At 48.2% G+C, this 19,357-nt stretch overlaps 1 protein-coding gene across 1 annotated transcript; it reads right to left on the bottom strand.

The window, feature by feature from the left end:
• Positions 1–1,456: 1,456 nt before the first annotated feature.
• LOC135816002 (vacuolar protein sorting-associated protein 37A-like) lies at positions 1,457–11,969 on the bottom strand. The gene is made up of 10 exons (XM_065329360.1): positions 11,614–11,969; positions 10,146–10,233; positions 9,398–9,467; positions 8,837–8,894; positions 7,518–7,576; positions 6,765–6,833; positions 5,174–5,242; positions 4,675–4,699; positions 4,023–4,072; positions 1,457–2,126 (listed from the first exon to the last, which is right to left on the bottom strand). The coding sequence occupies exons 2-10, from the start codon at positions 10,184–10,186 to the stop codon at positions 2,064–2,066; spliced, it is 504 nt and encodes a 167-aa protein (XP_065185432.1). The 5' UTR covers positions 10,187–10,233; positions 11,614–11,969; the 3' UTR covers positions 1,457–2,063.
• Positions 11,970–19,357: the final 7,388 nt, after the last annotated feature.

Below are 19,357 nucleotides of genomic sequence, written 5' to 3'. Positions count from 1 at the left end.
TTCAGCAAACTCCCTCATTGATCTGCACCGCCTGTATATTATAACTGTGTTTACTGCGTTCCTAGTTTCAATTCGTTTGTAAAAACATCTCTTTAATTCTTGCATTATCCCATTATGACCATGCTTAAAGACGCAGCGTCTTTTCAGAAGTATTTAGATCTTCTTTTCAGCAAACGGCCTCATTGATCTGCATCGCTTGTATTGTATACCTGTGTTTACTGCTTACTGCTTACTGCTGCTTTATTGTTCCAAGTATCAGTTTAGTTTAGTTTAAATATCTCTTATTATTATTATTATTATTATTATTTTTTTTTTTTTTCTCACCCCACACCCCTCTACCCTGTTATCGGCCCTCTTAAGAGTTGTGTTCATCACTGTTGAGGCTTCCGATGGAAAATAAAAGAATACTACTACTACTACTACTACTTGTAGTACAGTACTTGAAGGTCACTGTTTCCGAACACAGTGTCCTCCACCTTGTTTCATGCTGTCAAACTAACAACACTTTCGTTCTACCAGTCTTGACATACATGACATTGTACAACCTTGCTTGCGATGGCCTGTCCCGTGCACAAGAAACCGCCCAGATAGGAAACATGACCCCATACAGCCCTAGCCTAGCGCCTAGGCTATGCTAGCTACCACTACTACTACTACTACTGTAGTAGGTCTACCATCATGAGTATGTAGTATTTTATGTGAGCCTACTTGTAGGCTATGAGTATGACATACACGATAGGCTAGGGCATACATATGCATGCTATGACTTCTGCTGCAGCATCGCTGTCGACATGTCATGGAGTCTCCCCCTGACCCTGATCGCGCGCTATCATCGATGGGTGTCTAAAGGTCAAAAGGCCAAAGGTAGGTTGTGTTGCATACAAACCAGGGCTGGGGAGTAGTAAAAATACTAATAATGTATTTTACTACTCCCTGATACAAACATGTCTTATATCAAGAGTAGATTTGTTTATCTACTCTTGCTTATAATTATTGTTATTTTTACTACAGCCCTACTGGAAAACATGTGAAGAACAAAAAGACCTTGACAAGGAAAAGGACGAAACGTAGATCTACGGGATATGGACGACGTGCCGAGGTGCAGGGAACAACTCAACCGACTGGAGGTCTCGGCGTCAGCGTTGCAGCTACAAAAAAGTGTAGGCACAGTCACCATGGTCAAAGGCACGGAGTACCATTATTAAGTATTATCAAGAGTACATAACCCCCAATGTTATGTACTCTTGGTATTATTAGAATTTACTACTACTGTAGGTTGTGATGGCTACAGACGTAACAGAGGTCACGTTGACACAACACCTGGCTACACCGGCACGACAGTACACAGCGCGGCCGCGGCAGTACACGGTGTATAGTAAAATGTTCCCATGGCCATGGCCAGGAGCATGATCTGGAAGTCATGTTCAGGCCTGCAACTACCGGTACAAAGCAACTGTACACCAGCAAGAGTACAAACTCACTTTGTTAAACCAACGTCTAAACTTGCCACCCGAATACTCCCTCCCTCCAAACAAGAGTTTTGAAGGAACGCAGTGTTAGTACTTCAAAAAATATGCTCCAAATAAAAAAAAGGTCTCAAATGAACTCAAAACACACAGGTGACTACAGGGAGTGATCATGTGACAGGTAACTGCTAAACTACAATGTTACCAGAGCCAGAAAATCTCAGAACTGCACGGAAATAATTATAATAGCGAGTAGGGCAACACGGCAGACGAGCAACACGTTGACACTTATTTCCAGAAAATATGTTGCAGTTGCAATGACTGTGTGTTGAGTGTTTCATGCTGCTTCTGATGATGGACGACTTATTATGGTTGATGGGTAAGCTTGTATTGAGTGACAATTTCATGAGCAGTTCAATAACTTCACTGGTTATACACCACGTTCAAGGATAGTATGTATGGTAGTACATGTACGCATACTCTCTGACACCCCATCACAATGAATGCATAGGCGGAGACCTGCTGCGCGGTGCAGGCCAGTTGCAGTAGAGTTGTTGTGAATGGCGACCGACCTACTCGACACGCCACCAGCAATCCTCACCAGCGCCCCTCGACTCTTGCACTGAGCTTTTCAACTTTTGCATGCCGTGTGTGACTCAACTGTAGAGGATACAGGAAGAGGAAGAGGAGAAAGAATAGCAGCAAATACAGCAGCACCAACATCAACAGACCCATTGGAAGCATTAGAAGCAGCCAAAGCAGCAGACACACCAGCAGCAATACTAGAAGCAGCTGCAAAAGTCACAGGAGCAAAACCAAGGTAGGTACAGCTCTGTATACTAGGTCTTGCACAATACATATCGGTACTAGTTCCTCTCTCTCTCTCTCTCTCTCTCTCTCTCTCTCTCTCTCTCTCTCTCTCTCTCTCTCTCTCTCTCTCTCTCTCTCACTCTCTCTCTCTCTCACTCTCTCTCTCTCTCTCTCTCTCTCTCTCTCTCTCTCTCTCTCTCTCTCTCTCTCTCTCTCTCTCTCCCCTTTCTCTCTCGCCCCCCCCCCCCATGGGGCATGCTGTGTACACTGGTCCCGAGACCCTTGGTCGGAGGAATTCACCGCACCTGACCAGCACATCTCATGTAGCGCCTACACACCCATTGTTGCACCTTTGCTTGGTTTTTGTTGTTGCCTCCCTTTCATCCATAAGTATGATTGTGCACTGTGACATAGTCAAAAACGGTTTGCCTGATTACAATAATTATTATAGTCCACAACTTCAGTTTCATGCTACCTCAGGCAATCATCAGATGTTGAGGAGAACCCTGCTGGTTCAGGAGCTTCTGGTGAATTGCCATTAGTATGTATTCTGGTATCGCACAGTAATCGATGTAGGTTCTGTGTAGGTTCTAAGTCTAGGTGGTGTGACGCCGACAGACAGTTGGCTAGCAGCTTCCTGCCGTATTGAATACTACAGCAAATGTTGGCCAGTTTCCTTTGTGCATTGATCTGCCTCAGATGGTTACCACCCGGTGATTGTTTGGGCAATTATCTGCCGTTTTCTATGCAGTGGTATCCGTTAATCTGTGCAACGGAATTGTTTTACATTGTGTTGTTCATTCCAATCGTTTCCTTTTATCTATGTTTGGCTCCTGTAGTGCTGTGTGCTGTCCTACCATAAGAATCGCTCATTACTCCGTGGTGTTCTTGAATTCGTGCTAGAGTCAGTTTTACGTTTATTTCTTTGTCTATGCGGCTTGTGTGAAAAGATCGGCAGAACAGCACCTATCGCAAGGCATGTGTTGGATGAGTGTCTACATGGACATTATTTATATAGTTAGAAAGTGAATAGAAGGGGCGTTCTCCATCACTCCGAGGCCCTGTTGTGGATTGCTGAAAGCGGACTCGGCGGACCTTGTGATCCTCCATAACATCAGGTGGGTGTCCAACTGTTATTTTGACAACATGAAGTGTGTCACAACTCTGCCTCGATGGTACTGAGCACAACAATAGTATCAGATTATAGCTATAAGTAATCCATGGCTTTCCATCCGAGTACAAAAGTATCAGTTTATGGATACTGGTATTTCCCTGGGCAGCAACCATGGAGCAGCCCATGATCCACCCCCCCCCCCCCCCCAACGCACACACACAGACACGTCAATCCACAAAAGACCAAGCGTCCTGCAGATGGATACTAAAAGGACACTGCCTACATTATCGCAGTTTCTATTGCACCTGCCACTGCTGCGGCTGTTACTCCATCTATATCAGGGTGTGGATGCATGGGGCCAACAAGTAATCAACTTGCTCTCGTTCCCTGCGGAACCACAGTTAAACCCGCCAGGATGACCACTTCGATAAGACAAACACCTGTTCTAGAGGATCATTACATCCAGGACCAAGGGATGTTATTTCCAGTCAGATGACCCCGGATAAGGAGACCACCTGTGCACGCAGACCACGTTGTAAGGTCCCTTGAGCGATCGGCTTAGACAAGATTTACAGCAAATCTAAAGAATACCACTTCACACAGTGTGTACGCACAGGCTAAGGTGGACTAACCTTTTTCTTCTCCATAAACTGTGATACAAACTCATCCACTGATAAACTCCCTGCAGGACCAGCAAAGGCAGGGACAAAGGAGATGGCAGTGTCAGAGCAAGACAAGCGTCCACAGCAAGCTCCATCATGACCGCACAACAACGCGCAGTTTATACAGCGGTCAGGGGCGTCGGAAGGTAGTTCACTTTTCAGGGTGGTACGGTCACCCACCTCAAGGACAATTTACTTGTGGGGTTGGGATGTGTCCCCAGGAAACTTTCGAAATTTAGAGCCTAAATCAGTGCCTTTTATTAATTCACAGGGTACCAGGGGCAAAGAGTGGTACAGTCAAAACCGTAGTGACTATAGTGTGTCCGAGGCCCCTGGCTGTAGTACGTTGTCATCTTGGCTTACAGGGTATTACTATTAATTTTTGAAGTGTGACATGTCATCCAGCAGTAGTGTACCAAAGAGCTTGCGAACCATCTTACAATACATGTTTACATCTATGGGTGTGCCGATTCTAAGTGCATGGACTAGACACACACACACACACACACACACACACACACACACACACACACACACACACACACACACACACACACACACACACACACACACACGCACAAGCCTGTCATGACGAGTCTAGTCAGTAGTATCATCAACTTACCGGACAGGAAGGATTCTGCCACTTGCTGCATGTACACAACAGCACGTGTACGCGAGTGCATACACACACACACACACACACACACACACACACACACACACACACACACACACACACACACACACACACACACACACACACACACAGCTGTAAGTAGAACTTCACTTTCGAACAGTGCATGGAGGTCCTTCAAATTAAGAGGAATAATCCCACTCTGCTCAACGATCTTCAGCCGCTTACACAACACTCAAACAACCGGAGAACACTCTCTTTCAAGACTGAACTACAACAGATGCCAAATCTTACAGAGAACGCAGAAGTACAGCAGCAGAGCCAGATGGCAGATGTAGAGTATCCATGAAGACTATAGAATGATATACATCACCCATCCTGTACAAGCAGCATCTCACAACCTAACATCCTGTGTAGCCACATCAAATGCAGTCAACCAGCGTATGTATGGCACGACACACTGCACACGGCACATGTCACGACTTACCTCAGCCTCCTCATCTACAGCACTGGCATCAATACGCAGCTGAGTGAGGATCATCGGCGGTGAGTATTTCTGCCAGCAAAAGGATTCCAGAAAGCCACACAAAGCAGGCCCGTCACACCGACTTTGGAGGTGGGGTGGCCATGGAAGGGGGGCCGTCCCCCGGGAGAAAATTCAAAAATTGAAGCAAATTGCAAGCATTTCCGGGCATTTGGTGCCATTTCAGTGTAACTACAATGAAAGACTTTTTGATTCTGCAACAAGCCAAGAAGACGCTACGATTGGGGACAAGAATTCTTCATTTTCCTCCCCCTGGAAAAAATTCAAAAATTGAAGCATTGCAAGCATTTTCAGGCATTTGGTGCCATTTCAGTGTAACTAGTGCAATGAAAGTAGGCTTTCCCCAAATCGGCCCGTTTTTCGCCCATTCGGCTTTTCGCTAAGCTCAAAAATACATCAGATTCGGCTGCAAAATCAGCTGATTGTTTGAAAATCGGCTGCGAAATTGGAATATATTGGAAAATCGGCTAAAAGAATTGGTGGCATATTGGCTTCAAAATTGGTGAGATATTGGAAGATTTGGTGGATTTCGGCGATTCTCAAAGAAGCACTCCAAAATCGGTGAAAACCTTAGCGATTTTCGATAAGTCTCGTTTTCGGCGAATTCTTCGGCCGGCCGGTTTGGGGATTTTACTAGTAACGATCTTCCTAATGCGGTAATGGCTAATGTTTGTTTGAGAGGAGGTCAAAGGACACGAGTCACACAACCTCAACACACTAGTACTACAAGTACTGAAGTAGAGAGCTCGAGTGGTCATGCTTGCAGCAACATCATTCGTTCGTAAACGCACTTTGCAACAATATTTGGTAGATTTTAGGCGATTCTCAAAGGGACCCCCAAAATCGCCAAAAGGCTTAGCGATTTTCGATAAGTCTCGTTTTCGGCGAATTTTCGGCCGGCTGATTTGGGGAAAAACCCTAAATGAAAGACTTTTTGATTCTGCAATAAACCACGATCGGGGACAAGGATTCTTCATTATTTGCCACGTTTGGGCTGGGCTGAGCTGCAATCTTCGCGCTTAGTTGCAGTGTGCCAAGAAAGTCAGCCGCCCCAGCTGTGACGGCCTTGCAAAGACAACACGACAGGGTGGTAAGGCAGTGTTGACCAACACCATCCATCATGTTGTTCTAAAACAAACATAAGTAGACAAAGTTGAAGGGTAATACAAGTAGCTCGTAAGCTTTCTATTAAACATGCCAATGAAAGCCAATACTCCACTGATCAGTTACAGAACTCTGTCACCATGGCAATCCAACATCTGGAAACATTTTCTTCTCAACTCCAACTGCTAGCGTGCCATCTAGCATTGCTGCATGTGCGCAAGTGTGTGTGTGTGTGTGTGTGTTTGTGTGTGTGTGTGTGTTTGTGTGTGTGTTTGTGTGTGTGTGTGTGTGTTTGTGTCTGTGTGTGTGTGTGTGTGTGTGTATGTGTGTGTGCGAGCGCATCTAGCATTGCTGCATGTGTGCAAGCGTGCGTGTGTGTGTTTGTGTGCGTGTGTATGTGTGTGTGCGAGCGCACATGTGCAAGCCTTACCTCCGAGAGATCGGCCTGACGCTGAACTAACTGGTCGTACGTCTGACGCATCGTTGTGAGCTCATCATACTGCAGGAAAATGGGACAAAATGGACAAACAGAGAACACACACACGCGTGCATGCGCACACCCCCCCCCCACGCATGCGTGTGCCCCCCCCCCACACACACACACACGCGTGCACACGCGCGCGCACACACGCGCGCGCACACACACACACACACACAAACACAAACACACACACAGAAGTCAGGATCATCAGTTGCAACTCAGAGTTTCACGCCAAGCGATCGTCAGGCAACATAAGAGGGCTTTACCCCCGGGTATCGGGTAACGGTGGAAGTCGACTACTGTGCAAATAGACATGCATGTAGTTACACAAACATGTAAGTCAAGCAATGAACACCATCTGCATCCACTGGTGTTCCGGCGTATGACCCAACTATCAGTACATGTGCTGCTATTTAGGACGTAACAACACAACTACCACTTGCTGGCTACCTCGGTTCAAAGTGAAGGCAAGACAAGAGCAATGCTAATGGATCAAAAGTTACTTGTGACGACCGTATGGTAATAGAAACTAATAATTAATTGAAAGTAAACATCACAAACAGTGCATTACGGGTGAAAACGTCACGTTAACGAACAGCTGCATCAGTTTCGGCGTACACCCATCAACAACAGATAGTCCAGAGGCAAACGTCGTTACAAAGCACAGCCAAATAGCTACTAACAGCGTCACTGAGAACGTACCGTATCGGAGAGTTGTTGTCGCTTTTCTTCATATTCCGGCTTCCTCTCCATGTTCTTTCCTACACATAGCAATAAACAGACAAAGCTCAATTGATGTCCTGCCTACAATCAGCATACTGAAGAAGACAAGTTCATGGATTGTTGAAGTGTTAGTGGCTCAGTATCACCATGATCACGACCTGCTCCTCTCATGAGGTCCGATGATCTACCCCCACCATCATCATCACCACCACACACACACACGCACATGCACACACACACGCACATGCACACACACACACCTGTCCTGCTGACCCACTGCCGTAAAGGTTACGTGGTCCCATTGCGGGAGGAGGGAGAGGAGCAAACACGCCGGTGCCAGGTCAGGTCCCAGGACTGCTGAAATCTCCGAGAGCAGTGCTGACACAGTAGTGGAAACTTGGCACGTTCATCCGTTGTTGGGCGGTTCTGGCGAGGTCTACAAGGAGCGGGAGCGGGCTGGCTAGCGATTGAGGTAGGCTGACACCTGTGCACAGCAAGTCCACCCCTGCTACGATACCATTTCCCACCATCTGCGCATTGACATGCACCACGCTGCTGTTGGACTGGCTTGCGACGCTCCGCTGTGCACTTGTGGCGCTTAAGATCGCTTGGTCTAGAGCAGACCTTTCCACAGATGGGGCACTCAACGGGGGCTGCTGCGGCCAGTTCCTTATCCTGGTCTTGGTATCTACATTGCCATTCCATGCGAGATGTGTTAGCGGTCTGGTACCAGTTCACAATTCGGTTGTGGCGAAGATCGACCGACACGCAGTCCTTCCACCGTTTCCTTGGTCCATGGGCAGGTCTGACAGGTGGGAGCTGGCCAAACAGAAGGCACTTCGGCATGCGGGTGTCATCCATGCGCGCCAGGTAACCTAGCCACTCTAGCCGACGATGCCGAAGCTTACAGACACACAGACACACGCACACACATACACACACACAGAGCAAAACATGCCAGTGTATCGACTGCACGGTATGCAACACTAACAGGGCCATGGCTTATTACCAGTAGTACATGATGTACATGTACTGCACGATGACTACTGTAAACCAGCCATTATTCTAACGCGGCGCATATGTAACGATTTCCCAAAATTGACTAGTTTACGCGTACCAAAGGTAACGATTCTCACTCATTTTCAACGTTCAATAGGACAGTATATGTATCGATTTCTGTATAACGATTTCTATTTTAGCGACAGATTTCTCCTCGTTAACTCGTTAGAGTTAGCACTTCGTTATCTATATGGCTTTTACAGTACATTGTAAACGACTAGCATGTGTACAGTACATACGTGCTTGCTCCTCGACTTCCTTGGCCAGTGCTTCACGGCGATCCTGAATGGCCTTCACCTGTGTGCAGGCAAGAAGAAGGCCAATATACGGATACAGTATGCACATACATACATGAATGCACGCACGCAGACAAACTTACACACACAGACACTCCGGCAAGGCGTAGAACAAACATGCGTGTACGTATGGCACGTCTCACTACACTGCACCAGATCATGCGTACAGTACAATGTACCCTGTAAAGTCTTGTATAAAAGCCGCGGCTTCTATGACTTTCTTGGTGAAATTTTGCAGGCTCCTATATGAGACAGGCTTCTATACAAGACAGGTATTTCTATGTCTGTCAACACTAAAACCAGGCTTATGCGTGATTTGATGGGCCCAAAATTGCGGCTTCTATTCGAGGGCGGCTTCTATTCTAGTGCGGCTTTTATACAAGACTTTACGGTAGCTATTTCGGCCACAGACGCCCATTCAAACATTTTAGTTTAAAAAGTTAAAATACATGGTACCGGAATGCACCTTGAAATGCAAGTGTCAGGCAACTCATAGGAACTTACCTGGGGTAAAGTTGAGAAGAAGTTCAACAGCGCAGTATCATCGTCCAACAGACGCTGAATTTCATCAATTCTAAAAAGGGCAGAGAATCAAAAGCTTTGCCAATCAGACAGGGACAGGTGCAACAATTGCACGCGTATACTCGCATGGCGTATCACTATTGCAACTATTGTAGACCGTGCACATGACGTGGCCTTCACTGCCATGATGTCAGTCTCCCTCACTCACATATACGTATGCACAACAAATTCTCTCCCTCTTTGTTCTCAATCAACGACAACAACTTGTAGACAATGTAGCCCTTTCCATTGGAGTTGTATCTCTCAGGCACCGATGTGCCATGTCCGTGGAAATATCTGTCGCCACAGATACGGCCTCTGCCAAGCCAGGTACTAGTACCCTAAATTGGTGACCACTGGCGTTCACGGAGTGTTTCATCAAGTTCTTGCCGACTTTCCGGATTCGGGACCTTGCGTGATAAAGCACCTCAATAGCTTGTTCGGCTGTGTGCAGCTCGCTCGGTGTGCAGAGCATCTCCTCGCACTCGTACAACTCCCTTATTGAGCGCATGCACATCCATAGTATTCCATAGCCTCGGCCCCATTGTAATTTTGCAGCTTTTAAAGAGTGTGCGTGGACAGGAGTGTATCACGGCCATTCAGCCAGGTATGTCTTTACCACCATAGTATTCAAGCAAAATACAGCCGCGGTGAAGTCTTCAAATGCATTCTCCAGAAACAATCCACTTACGGTAATCGTTGGAGCTCGGGAAACGAAGTGTTGCCTGCCATCTCCAGCCGAGTGCAACAACACGACCTGTTGGGAGTCTTGTCCACGTCTACAGGGAAGAAGGAAAGGAAATGCACTGATTGAAGCTAACATGCACAAACACACCAAGTCACAGGCGATAATGCAGCAATATCGGGTCAGGAAAGCAGCAGGGTCTCCTCAACCAGAAGAACAGCCACGAATGTGTACCAGACTATGCCATGGACTTAGGATAGGTTGGAAATAGACAACAGGTCTGCTCTGCACTTCACATGTGAATGAAACCTCAGAAAGCCTCCCAGCTACTAGAGTCACGGACACTGGTGTGGGAATAATGGTCGTATTCCCATCTACTCTTATTCACAGGTACGGCACTGCCGCACAAGGAAGTTGTTACGTGGGTGTGTGCGGGTGTGTACGTTTGTGTGTAAATGTGTGTGTGTGGGGGGGGGGGGGGGGGGGACAGGAGTAACTGCAGTTGGATCCCGGGACGGATACCCAGATGCCGTCAATCCCTTTCTGCACCTTGTCCTCACCCACTTACTGAGGTGTGGTGAGCCCATAAGTGAGTCTCTCTCCCCTCTCCTGGGGAGACCCGCGTGACCAATTTTGGTAGTTAGCAAGTACATGTACAAGTGTGTGTCCGTGTGTGTGTGTGGGTGTGTGGTGATGTGGTAGGGTGTGAGGGGGGCACAAAAAAAAGAAAAAAACTTGAGCCAGGTAGGTTCCATTATTTTTCATAAAAGAAGGCCGAGGCCTTGTTCAACATGTTGTTCTTGAGCGACTGCAGAGACATCGGAAGGCATTTTAGTGTGGTACGGTCAGCCATCTGAAGTACAATCAATTATTTACTCGCGGGGGAGGGGTAGCTGAGCCGAACAATCTGGAAATTTGGAGCCCGGATTAGTGGATTTTATTGATTCGCGGGGTACCCGAGGTAACAAGTGGTACGGTCAACACCGTAGTGACCGTACCGTGTCCAACACCCCTGGACTGATACTTCCAATACAATCACGCAAGTATGTAGTTCAGATCTTCGAAAGCTGACTTGCATCATGTACACTGCAAAGGCAGGCTGTTCTGAGCCTGGCTGTGTACTATGTATGTAGGCTAGATGCTCAGCATGTGCACCTCTGATTCTACTGTTGCCTGATGTGTTAGGACTGGCAAGGTGTCACAGAGATTTGGACTGTTGTACAACTGTGTTCTTAGCCCTGTGTATCTTTGACTTTGGTCGGCCATTCAATCACATCATGGGCAAACATGCTATCTGCAGTACGTGACTGTGTACTACAGTACATGACATTGTACAATTATCTGGAAATGCACCGCCTGGCTTGCCCTCAAATCAGCCCTGACAATTCCAATGCTCATTGATCCCACGCGATGAACTGTGGGTAGCACAAATCGCCAGGCTTTTCAAAATCTGAGACTGGGACATAGCACTTACCTTATGTGGCTGCTGGACTTGGAGACGCGAATACAGAATGGAACACACTGGAATCAACCAAATTCTACCCTACGGGCCAGAGGATAGATCTACGGGGAGCAGCTGGAGTTCCAGAAGGAAAGCTATTAGGATCTGTTTTTCTGATCTCGATGTTTTCACGCCAAAAAAACGCTTGCCCGTGAATAGAAAAAATTACAGCCACACACACACACAGGTACAAAATAGGTAGGACACGAAGAGGAGAATGTTCTGAAAATGCTCTTGGCCTTGGTACAACCGAGCAAGAGTCGAAGTGAGCTGAGAGTGAGGCGGAACTTTGAGGGGAGAAGAACGAAGATGACAACAAAACGCGAAAAGCTTGTTTGAAAAAATACGTCACAAGCGTTTCAAGCTTGGAAACGATGACGTCTGATCAGCGAGTTGGTCGTCATCTTCATTTCACATTCTCGATCACATGATCCTTATGCACAGACGCAAAAACAATGCACGCATCACAGATATTGACACAGACTCCTCTGACATTAGTGACTACACCCAATTTCCAAAACTTGCTCCGATCGCTTCGATTTTGGTCTCATTCGATTCTCCCAGGCGTAGTACATAGGAAATCTGTAAGTATTATTCGAATCGGCCCAGCCATTCTTGAGTTATAGTGATTTGAAGTGCGCCAAGTAACTAGTTGGACTTTTGCTGGAAACAGAAATGAATGGGAGCGATGGGAGAATCGAGAACGACCGCACAGTCTGTGCATGCAGTACAGTGTACAGTGCACCCGCCTCGTCACTCGAACTGCGCGTACGAAATTGCATACTTAGGTATGCTGGCGCAGAACAAATTCGCTCGTAGAGGAAGACGAAAGCGTCTCACCGCCTTGTAATTTCACATGGCCAGTAGTTTTTCGACGCTGAAGACGATGGAATAATCCGCGACGCTGCGACCCGACCAGAACAACCCGAAATTCATACCCTGAAAAAGCGCTGAGCGCAGAGCTCCTAAATTTTGTCGTATGGAAACGGGACTTCGGGTCTCAAGGGCACGAACATCTCCTCTCTCAGATAAAGCAATTCACTCGATGCGATATTCTACAATTTGACCTGGCCACGCCAAAATGCACTGCCATGTCGGATTCTCCCATCGGAAGTATAGAAACTTGTTTCCAAAAAATCACCGTCTGGGTGCGAGGGAGTAAAGTCACTACTGACATCAGTCTCGATCCGACATGGAGCTCCCCACTCATCATCAAGAGGCCCTCGACCTCGTAGTCAGAAGTCTACCAGTTCATAACCCCTTGCCGCATTGCCTTGGAGTTGGAGGCTTGCCGCTTCGTGCTCGGACTTGAGACAGTTGAGTCTTGGTACCATGGACCGCATAGTATTATGGTGTAGATCTACTGCCGGGACGGTTCGGAACTTCCGCTGGCACCCCAGGCCCAGGTTTGTTTTGAACAACTACATTATTGTGGCATAAACAGTCCTGGTTTCGCAGACCTATCCGGCCTTCGTTGTCACAAGTACCCGGTCTACTTCGTCTGCACTCTGACTCACGGATCAGATCAAGGACTTAGTTGTAGGTGAAGCTCGATGATTGAAAATGAAACTGGGCGGCCCGGTGTGTGAGCTGAGCTCCGTGGAGAGAATAGCGAGCCACAAACGCCAGGAAAGGCAAGACTAGTGGCCACTCATTATGCAGCCCAAGCATATGCGGCGCATGTTGACTTTCTTGCCTCATCCTCATCAGCTATCGGTGCCATGAGCGGAATGCTGTTGCATCGTTAGTACTCTACCTAAATACCGGTAATCGTTTCTGAGAGTGAATTGCTGGTTCACCTCACAGTTGCCGGATACAGTTGCAAGATTGCACGGAACACTACAGGGGAGGAGAGTATGCTGGAAACTCTGGCGAGAGACTTCGTAGCAAGATACCGAGCTGGCTTTTATATGCGCGTGACGCCATGTTCTCGTGTGGCGGGACTGGCGCCGGCGGCTAGCCGTCTCCCGTGACCATGGTGACTCTGTGTGCAACTGCAGGGCAAGCTGATGGAGGCTAGTATGACGTATGAGACAGTTGAAGTGCACCCACCATTGAACCTTTGCTTCCGCGGACTGTGACATCCGGTCTTATGTTATGTCGTTGCAACTCCTGCTTTTAGCGACCTCCTAAGTAAAGGCGAAGTCTCTCGCCACACCGTGCGGCACAGCAGAGCTTGAACTGGAGACATTCCCTCGCAATTGCCAACAGTGTTGGTTGCTTGCCGCGCTTACAATTGTGCCATTGAAATCCACCATCAGATCGGGTGCAGCGTACAATGACATTGAAGCTCAAACTGCGGCCGCAGTAGTAGGTGCAGCCTACATATACACAGCCTCCCGTGACAGTAACAGGGTCGACGTACTAGTATCCGACGGATGTTGGGATGATCCTGCCGGAGAGAACGTATGCACCTTCACTTCAGGCCACTGCCACCAGCACACAGTGTGTGCTGGTGGCAGTGGCCTGAAGTGAAGGTGCATACGTTGCCACACACACACACACACACACACGTCGTTGTCGTCCACATGTCCGGTAGTTGTCACCACCCGTGGGTTCGCAACACCTCGCGGGGGCATCAGAGAAATGTTAGAGGAACAACGACTGAACGAGGAGAGTGTCGGCATCAGAAGGTATCCAACCAAGTCTCCTGTGGAGCCCTCTACCTCAGTACACTCACCTGGACGGCTGGGGTAACCTTAGGCCACCCCAAGCCGTCCAGGATGGCTACTGAACCACCCAACGTCCGACACCCCCTGAAATCCTCAAACTTTGGGTGGACTTGGAAATGATCCCACTTATGGGCTCACCACACCACAGTAAGTGGGTGAGGACAAGGTGCAGAAAAACGATTGACAGCATCAGGGTATCCGTCCCGGGATCCAACTGCATTTACCCCTGCCCCCAGTGAAGGTAATACTAACTGTCTTGCTAGTTAGTTGCTACTAGTACTACTAGTGTGGGTGGCTAGATCAGAGTGGGTCTGATTATAAGCTTCACTAGCACCGTAATTACACAAGAGTTAATCTTATCTAGCCAGAAGTAGTTCATGGTTAACAGGTATGTATACCTCAAAAGCATAATTATGAACCCTGAAACCAACAAAGGTGGTAGGTGTAATAGTTTTACCTTGACACTTCTTGCTTGTCTTATGGTAACACCTTGTGTTCCTACTATTATCACTCCTGCGGTTCTCGCCTTTCTTTTGCTTTATAACCTCTGGTTTGAACATCATTCGGGGAATTCTCCAATCAATCAAGTCTATACTGTTACACTGGTAGCTTGAGGATGGTTGAGATCATCGTTTGCCCTTTGACGTGCCTTGTGCTCCTGGCCGCTACTGCTCTGCTATACGCCGCTTTCCGTGAGATCCGCCGCGCTCGGGACAACGTGGCTGCTACAGTTGGACGACATCAATTACCTGCTACATCAAGCTCAAGTCCTCCGGATCTAGCCCCGTGTCGATCGCGTTCTCTCTCCCAGACAAGCCCGAGCGTCAAACGCGTTACCAGAGAACCGAATGTTTTCCATGGCAACCCTTCCGAGTTCAAAGAGTGGGTATTTACGGTCGAGTTAGCCTTGAAGTGCTCACCTCAAGGTTACCCGGAGAGCCAAGTTAACTTTGCGGCTAGCTACCTCGCTGGGAATGCGCGTCTTTGGCTAATTTCTTCCATGGAAGCAGGTGAGCAATTTTCGGGTTGGCATTCTTTGAAAAGCGCCCTAGCGCGAGTGTATGGCCCGCACTATGACGGGGAAAGAGTGCGGTTGGATATGTTCTCTATCCAACAGCGTGGGTCAATTGAATCGTACGTAACGGAGTTTTCTCGGCTAAGTTTACAGGTGCCGGAACTTGACGAACTCTCCAGAGCCTTGCTATTTGCCAACGGCCTGCACGGTAACATGCGGACCTTGGTAGTGAAGGAATACCCCACTACACTGTCAGCCGCCGTTCAGTCAGCGCTAGCAGTCGCCTCAGACAGCCGATTTCAGCGCAGACCACCACTGGCGACCGCGCCGGGATTCGCACCACCATCAGGTAGCAGAAAGCTAACAAAACTAAGCCCCGAGGAACGTGAGACATTACGAGCCCGGGGGTCTGCTTCGCATGTCGTCGACCAGGCCATATGGCCCAGAATTGCCCGCAGCATCGAGATCACCCAAACGGTGGACGTCAGTAAGGCCGATGCGATTACTGACGCATCAAGAAAAGGCATCACCTGCGTGTAGTGTGTGCTCCGTCTCTACCCGTAACCGATTCAGTAGCCTCGCTGTGGAGGATGTTGACGATGATGCTGAATGCTCCGAAGCCAATTTCAAGCGAGATGTTACACCAACTATTGAGGCCCAGGTTACCAGCGTCAATGTGGAAACGGAACATGAGCTCCTGCGTGTAGAAGGCAAAATCAACGGTCGTCGCGCGCTTATGTTAATAGATTCGGGCTCGACCCATGATTTCATTGCCGAACAGTTTGCCAGGAGAGTTAACCTGCCAACCGAAATTGGCTCGGAAAACCTGAATGTCACGCTGGCTGATGGAGCATCAAGCTCGTTTCCCATGGAGACGACCCATGAATTGAAGGTTATCGTAGGCGACTTCAGCGATAACCAAACCTTCACGGTGTTCCCCCTTCATCGCTATGACGCTATATTGGGGAAACCTTGGTTAACGCGTAACAATCCAGACATAAACTTCCGGACGAATGAAGTCAGGTTGAACTCGAATGGTTTGCCTTGTGCGTCGCCCAGTCAAAGCGAACCGACCGCTCCTGTGGAGGCGATGTTCATATCTGGTCGTCAGGCTAGGCATGCTCTTAGGAGTGGAGACGAAGGTGTTCTGGCGTGGGTCAGCGTAGAAGACGGCATTGGCAAGGAACCTCCCGACAAATCCACTCAGAACGAGCACCCAGATCTCAAGGCCATGTTCCGTGACTATGACGATCTTTTCCCGGATGATCTGCCAGCTAGACTCCCACCAGAGAGGTCTGTAGACCACGAAATCCGCCTGGAGGAAGGCTCATCACCCCCATCGCGACCTGCCTATCGCCTGCCCAGGCCAGAAATGGAGGAATTGAAGAAACAGCTCACAGAACTATTGAAAAAGGGTTTCGTAGAACCAAGTAAGTCCCCCTTTGGTGCACCGGTGTTTTTTGTCAAGAAAGCTGATGGTTCGTTACGCATGGTCTGCGATTGGAGGGAGCTAAACAAGATAACTGTTAAGAACAAGGCGTGCTTGCCCAATGATTTATTCGATACCGTACAGGGCGCTAGGTACTTCACGAAACTAGACCTCCGATCAGGGTATAATCAGATTCGCATTCAAGCTGAGGACGTGCCCAAAACCGCGATTAACACTCCCTTTGGGCATTACCAATTTAGGGTCATGGGATTTGGTCTCACCAATGCACCGGCAACATTTCAATCCATGATGAATACGATTCTTCAACCATATCTGAGGGAGTTCGTAGTCGTGTTCCTAGATGACATACTCATCTTCAGCAAAACGTGGTCGGAGCATATGCAGCATGTCCGGTCGGTATTGAGCGTGCTCCGGGACAACCAGTTATTTTGCAAACGGTCAAAATGTGAATTTGGCGTGGAGAGTGTGCGGTTCCTGGGACATTGCATCGATGGACTGCACATCGCCCCTGACCCAGACAAGATTGCCGCAGTAAAGGTCTGGCCCGCTCCGACTTCCGTCACAGAGGTGAGGCAATTTCTTGGATTTACGAATTATTTTAGGCGATTCATAGATCAATACTCATCGCTCTCTAAGAACTTAGAGGAGATAACGGGAAAACATGCACGATTCGAGTGGAACAGCTCTCGGCAACATGCCTTTGAATCGCTAAAGCATGCCTTGTTGAATGCGCCCCTATTGCGGCTGGCTGATGTGAACCGACCATTCAGAGTGGTAACAGATGCAAGCGATTTCGCCTTGGGATGTGTTCTTCTCCAAGAACTAGAGGAAGATGCCTGGCATCCAGTGGCTTATGCTAGCCGAAAATTGTCTGCTGCTGAACAGAATTATACAGCTACAGAAAGAGAAACATTGGCCGTAGTGTTTGCGCTAAAGACCTGGCGCATCTACCTCTTTCAACACTTTGAGGTCATTACAGACAACATGGCGGTAGTTTATCTGAAAACAAAACCAAGCATTACAAAGAGAGAGGCGCGATGGGTTGAATTCCTAGCTGACTATGACTACACAGTTCGTCACAGACCCGGCAGAGAGAACCCTGCAGATCCCCTTTCGCGTCGCCCAGATCTCCATGAGAGTAACCTCGTGGAGAATGCAGTACCACGTTTGAATGCTATTGAGTATGCTTTAGCAATGAATGATGACGTGTCCAATACAATATCAGATGCCTACCAGAGAGACAAAGAGCTAACTCCCATCATAGAAAGATTGAAGCATTCTCCCCGAGATAATTTGCATGATCGCTATTATTGGGACGAATCCACTGATCGCTTGTACCTCAAGGCATCCCCCAATAACCGGTTGTGCATACCACAGTGCGGTGTCCGGTTAAAGCTCATTCAAGAACACCATGAGTGTGCAACGGCTGGCCACCCGGGTCGTGATCGAACGTACTTCCGCCTAGCACGTTTTTTCTACTGGCCCCGAATGGGTCTCGATATCAAGAGATTTGTCAAAACCTGTGATCTCTGCCAGCGAACGAAGGGAGGTCAGCCACGAACAGGGCTTCTCCAGTCGCTTCCAATACCTAATAGTCCTTGGCAGGATATCTCAATGGATTTTATTGTTGGATTGCCCCTTACTTCTCGTGGCTTCGACGCAATTTACACCTTTGTGGACCGACTTACGAAATGCTTGTGGACCGACTTACGAAATGCGTACATCTTGTTCCAACAAACTCGAAGATTGATGCTAAGGGCAGCGCTCAACTGTACATTCAAAACGTGTTTCGTCTGCACGGGCTGAGCTCGACCATTGTTTCCGATCGCGATCCACGATTCACTGCAGCTTTTTTCAAAGAAGTATTCTCTCAGCTAGGAACTAAATTGGCATTCAGCACTGCTAACCACCCTCAAACGGATGGTTTGACAGAGAGAGTTAACCGGCAAGTGAGAGATGTTCTAAGAGCATTTGTGAACTTGAGACAGGACAATTGGGATTCGCTTCTACCACTCTGCGAGTTTGCAATAAATAGTTCACAACAGTCATCTGTAGCTAATACACCGTTCTATCTGAACTATGGGTTTGACCCTAAGTCCCCGCCCGAATTCATTCTTACGGGAGGGGAAAGGAGTGATTCGGTCGATTGGCTTCATGAGCAGGAAGCTGCACTAAGGATAGCTCGAGATGCAATGCTCGACGCCCAGGCAAGGCAAGCTCTATACGCAGACCAGACGAGAACGCCCAGTGATTTGAAGGTTGGTGATAGCGTTCTTGTCTACAGAGACTTTCTACTGACCCCGGAAGCTCGTGGCCAGCCCTCTCGGAAGTTGCAACCCAAGTGGTTTGGTCCGTATCGTATCCAGGCTAAGATTGGAGCGAATGCTTTTCGCTTGGAACTACCCCGTGAACTTCGCTGCCATCCCGTGTTTAATGTCACTGCTCTTAAACGCTACGAAGAAAACACGATTCCTGGAAGACACCAACCCCCGCCTCCGCCCTTCACAGATCTAGATGGACACACACGCTATGTTGTCGAAGCCGTTTTGAATCACCGACACCGCAGTGGTGAGCAACACT

This window comes from Sycon ciliatum, chromosome 4 (assembly GCF_964019385.1).
Source record: "Sycon ciliatum chromosome 4, ocSycCili1.1, whole genome shotgun sequence".
Classification (NCBI taxonomy): Eukaryota; Metazoa; Porifera; class Calcarea; order Leucosolenida; family Sycettidae; genus Sycon; species Sycon ciliatum.
This window is presented reverse-complemented; position numbering and strand designations above follow the sequence as displayed.